Source organism: Colobus angolensis, unplaced genomic scaffold (assembly GCF_000951035.1).
Source record: "Colobus angolensis palliatus isolate OR3802 unplaced genomic scaffold, Cang.pa_1.0 Scaffold53, whole genome shotgun sequence".
Classification (NCBI taxonomy): Eukaryota; Metazoa; Chordata; class Mammalia; order Primates; family Cercopithecidae; genus Colobus; species Colobus angolensis.
The window spans coordinates 6,649,683-6,654,347 of record NW_012118821.1 but is presented as its reverse complement, the minus strand read 5'-3'; the positions used below and the strand labels follow the sequence as shown (position 1 = coordinate 6,654,347).

The 4,665-nt window shown below is 45.4% G+C and overlaps 1 protein-coding gene across 1 annotated transcript in view; it reads left to right on the top strand.

Annotated features, from left to right (window-relative positions):
* The window catches only part of RNF144A (ring finger protein 144A), a 61,914-nt gene extending 58,416 nt beyond the window's left edge, over positions 1-3,498 (top strand). Inside the window, exon 8 of the mRNA XM_011960945.1 lies at positions 2,121-3,498. Coding sequence (XP_011816335.1) covers positions 2,121-2,252 — 132 coding nt within the window. The 3' untranslated portion in view covers positions 2,253-3,498. The remainder of the gene's footprint in view (positions 1-2,120) is intronic.
* The last annotated feature ends 1,167 nt before the right edge of the window (positions 3,499-4,665 follow it).

The window sequence follows — 4,665 nt, the reverse complement described above, 5'->3', positions numbered from 1 at the left end:
AAAGCACGACCTGAATTCACGTTGGGTAATTCCACCGTCGAAATGTTGTTCAGACAAATGAACGTAGCCAACTGGGCAGCAAGCGTGGATCCCAGCATTAGCACAGTCTAATGTATAAATGCAATGTGACATAATTTATTAAATGCAGTCTAGTTTATAAATGCGTGCACGTACCTGTGTGTGTTGGTGTTGATTTTCAGGAGAAATCTCAGTCGAGGTGTACTTTCTTCCACACATCTGGGATGCTTTAGTAGAGTCTCATATTTTAGGGCTGATAATGACCCATTAAGGTCTTTTACTTCCATTGTTTATTTTATAGATGAGAAAACAGACCCAGGGAGAAGTGAAGGCTGAGTTGGAATGAGAACCATGTGCTGGTGCTTGCATTTACTGGTCACTTTGAACACTAGGTGGCGGTCTAGCCCTGTCTTCGGTCTCAGTTCTGCAGGCTGCGTGCCTGGGTTGGGATTCTGCGAATGGCGAGGCTGGCTGGAAAGCAGGCTCTGTGCCTCTTTGACCAGCCATGCTGCCTGACTCAGATGATGGCATGTCTGCATTTGAGGCTTATTGCTTTTGGCCTTTACTCATAACTAGGGATAAACATGTTTTCAAACAAAAATCAAAATACGTAACAGTCAGTATTGGGCTTTAAACTCCAGGAAGGACAGGGGGCCAGGTCATTCTCTGATGCACTACGCCTGTGTCTTTTCTGTTTTCTCGTCGGAAATGAACTATTCCAGTCTTCCTTCTGTAGTAACAACCTGCTTGTCTCCATTATCTCAGCCACCTGCCATTGGAAACCCTCCGTTCCCCTAGCAAATGGCGTCCGTCACTCGCATGGCGGGGGTGTGGGGGGCTGCACCCCTGGAACCTGATGGCAGTTTCTGTAGAATGTCTTGTTATCAGTTGATTAGATCTTGGTCTTTTTCTGCCAGACAGGGTGTTCCTCGAGGGCCAAGATGTATGCACTTCTGTATTTGCAGCATCAAGTGTAGTGTCTGGGGCAGGGTGGCTGCTGAGAGGAAACTTGTTAGTTAATTGGATATATAGATGTATGGATGTTTGGGTGTTTAGATGGAAAAGGGTGGAGAAAGCGAGAAGGAAGGGAAAGGAAGAGGTGGAAAAGAAGAATGAGGGAAAATGAAGGGAAGAATATTATAGTGGGTTGATGGATATATAGTGGGCAGATGAGTGGGTGGGTGGGTAGATGGAGGGTGTATGAATGGAAGGGTGAAGATGGTGAATTGGTGGGCAGATGGATGATGGTTAGATGGGTAGATGGGTGGATGGATAGGTGGATGGGTGGATAGGTGAATGAACAAATAGATGGGTGGGTGAGTGGGTGGATGGATGAATGGGTGGATGGATGGATGAATGATGGATGGATGGATAGATGGATGGGAGTGGATGGATAGATGGATAATGGTTAGATGGATAGATGGGTGGATGGATGGGTGGATAGGTAGATGAATAAATAGATGGGTGTGTGAGTGGGTGGATGGGTGAATGGATGGATGGATGGAAGATGAATGGAAGGATAGATGGATGGGAATGGATAAATGGATAATATATGGATAGATGGGTGGATGATGGCTAGGTATTGATGGGTGGGTGGATGGTTAGATGGATGAATAGATGGATGGGTAGATGAGTAGATAGATGGATAGGTAGGTGGATGGATGGATAGAGAGATGGATGATGGTTAATGGATGAATGGGTAGATGATGGCTAGATGGGTAGATGGATGGGTGGGTAGATGGATGGATGGATAGATGGATGGGAGTGGATGGATAGATGGAAAATGGTTAGATGGATAGATGAGTGGATGATGTCTCGGTATTGATGAGTGGGTGGATGGTTGGATGGATGAGTAGATGGATGGGTGGGTGAGTAGATGGATGGGTAGGTGGATGAATAGATAGAGAGATGGATGATGGTTAATGGATGAATGGGTAGATGATGGCTAGATGGGTAGATGGATGGATGGATAGATGGATGGGTGGATAGATGGATGGATGGATGGATGGATGGATAGGTAGGTGGTTGTGTGGTTTACACGTTAGCTCTGGAACCTACAGGCCAGCCCTCCTTACCTCTACCCCTTTGTTTCCTTCTTCCAGGTCGTGGGCATTTTTGCTGGATTTGGGCTCCTGCTCTTGGTGGCCTCGCCTTTCCTGCTCCTGGCCACTCCCTTTGTACTTTGCTGCAAGTGCAAGTGCAGTAAAGGTGATGACGACCCGTTACCCACCTAGAGGAAGCACGATGCTGGAACAAATCCCTGCCTCCGGGAAGTGTGGCTCTCCCCCAACCCTCCCCACCGTCCCCCTCTCACTAAACATCTTTCTTGCCTTATGTGCCCCATTGAGCTTCACAGTGTCAGGCTGGACGCCGTGATTTCAGGGACCTATGTCACAACGTTCGCTGAGGCCCCAGGTGTGGTCACCTAGGTGTGGGAGGGGGAGGCAGGTGTGATTAGGGCACATCCCCACAGATCAATCTCTGCAGATGACAGGGAGGTGCTGTGAGAAGCGCACCAGGCGGCTTTCTCTCTGTGGTAGACTAGGCGTGTCTGGGGATGGCCTAAGAGACTTTCTCCTCCTTCGCTTCTAGATGGCTCCATGTTGTTGGAGAAGTCTTTTAAGGATTGTGACTCTCTTCAGACAGAATCTGATTATTCCAGCTTGAGAAAAGCACTCTGTTTATGACAACTGTTTTTATGACTAATGGCATTTAGTAAAATCCTTTTTAGAAGGTATTTTTTTTCCAACTGAGTAGTGAAAATCAACAAGGTGCATATAAACCATCTTATGCCTTTCTTGAAATGTGCATTTTAAGAAGTTATAGTTAAAACGACGTTTCAGGAGATTTAGAAAGCCTTATGCACTCTTTGTGTTTTTCTTGAAACTTGCTGTAGTAACTTTTTGAACGCTGTAAGCTATGTACTGTTATAAATGTGGTTCCTGTATTGTTGCATTTCCTTGATAATATTGACGTGTTTAGAGGAACATCTCATCTCCATTAGATTTACCTTTTGTTGTTTTCTCTCTTTGGTGATTCAGCTCAGCTCATGGGTCTCATCCCTTCTCTCCCAGGTAGCAGAAAACGCCTTTGATTGTATTCAGTCCAACTGCTTTGCTCGGAAATGGCTCTCCTCCAAATTGTTACTGTCTGGCCTCTGGCCTAAGTCTTCAGGTAGACAGTAAGAAGAAAGCAGCCTTATTGATCCGCAGGGGTAGGGCCTCTTGGCAGAGGCTGGAGAACTCTGGGGGCTAAGGAAGAGCCTGCCAGATTTTCACATTTTTAAAATGCTCTAGTCATTTTGAGAAATCATATATCTTACACAGTTCCAAGTCCTGTTGCTAACTGTTTTGCTCTTGTTGGGGAGAAGAACCTCCCATTTCACTTAGTTTTACTGTGGGGACTTTACCACTTGATCTTTTACGGGGCTGTCTGTGACCATTTTCCTGGTTGAATAAGGAGAAGAAGTTACACATTACTCCACCATTACTCCACGTTATACATTTCACACACATTACTCCACCGGCTGACTTTGAAAAGTGGAGAAAGTGTATTCTTTAAAGAGAATTTACTTCTAAAAGCCACAGGTGCTTTTACAAAGCAAACTGCATTGAACTGAAAACTTCTAAACATAACAGGCAAATATTATAGATATATTACAGTGGGATTTAAAAAATCTTGTTAAACATTCTATAAAGAAGTAAAACAAAAACAAAATCCTTTTATCTCAGTTATTTGCTCATCACAAGCACATTTTAAAAATGCTGCTTTGTGTGTGTTTGACTTCTGCATTTGAGTATCAGTCTCAGGTCCTAGTTTACCTTCCCTGGTTGGAGATTTATTTCTTATTTCCTAACATTGAATTCGTTAGAAGAAACGGCATCACCTCACTCTTCACCTCTCATGTTGATTTTCCTTGTGAAACTGAAGCCATTTAGAAAATCCCTCTGTGTCAAAATTACATTCAAAACACTCTCCTTGTAATTGCGATTTATAAGTTTAGTAACTCAATAAGAACATGCCTGTGACTCCCTTTCTGGATGAAACCTGGGCTGTGGCTCTCTGTAGTTTGCGGTGCTGTGATGGTGTCTACTGGTAGAATGGCTTTTCTGGAGGTGGGTGGCAACTCCATGCAGGAGTCATTGGCTGGGCTTGAGCCCTCAGCCTGTGATATGTGGATGCAGCTCTCCAGCCACTGCCCTTTAAAATGCCCAGCACACATGAGAGGCCTGTGGCCCAGTGTCCACCATATGCTTGTCCTTCCTGCCTGAAATTGCTGCTGCCCATCGCATGAGCCCACACAGTAGCACCCCCATCCTTGGGATGAGAGTCAGAGCCTTTGGAAAGTCTGCATCCCCAGGGCTAGAGCTCAGATGACCTTATTTCTAGAGGGACAGGCTGTCCTCTTGGAGGAGTCTCTGGCCCAGTCATGCACACCTGTAGCCCAGCCATCCTCGTGCCTTCACCTCTGATGTGTTTCACGAGCACGTAGTTCAACCCAGATGGGACCACAGAGATTCTGGGGCCGGCCAGGGGCAGCTGCATTAGCACCTACTGGCTCTGACTTTTTGTGTGAAGCATGCCTCAGTTTGCTCATTTTGATCTAGTTACAAAATTAAAATTGTCCATTTCCTAGATAAATACCAG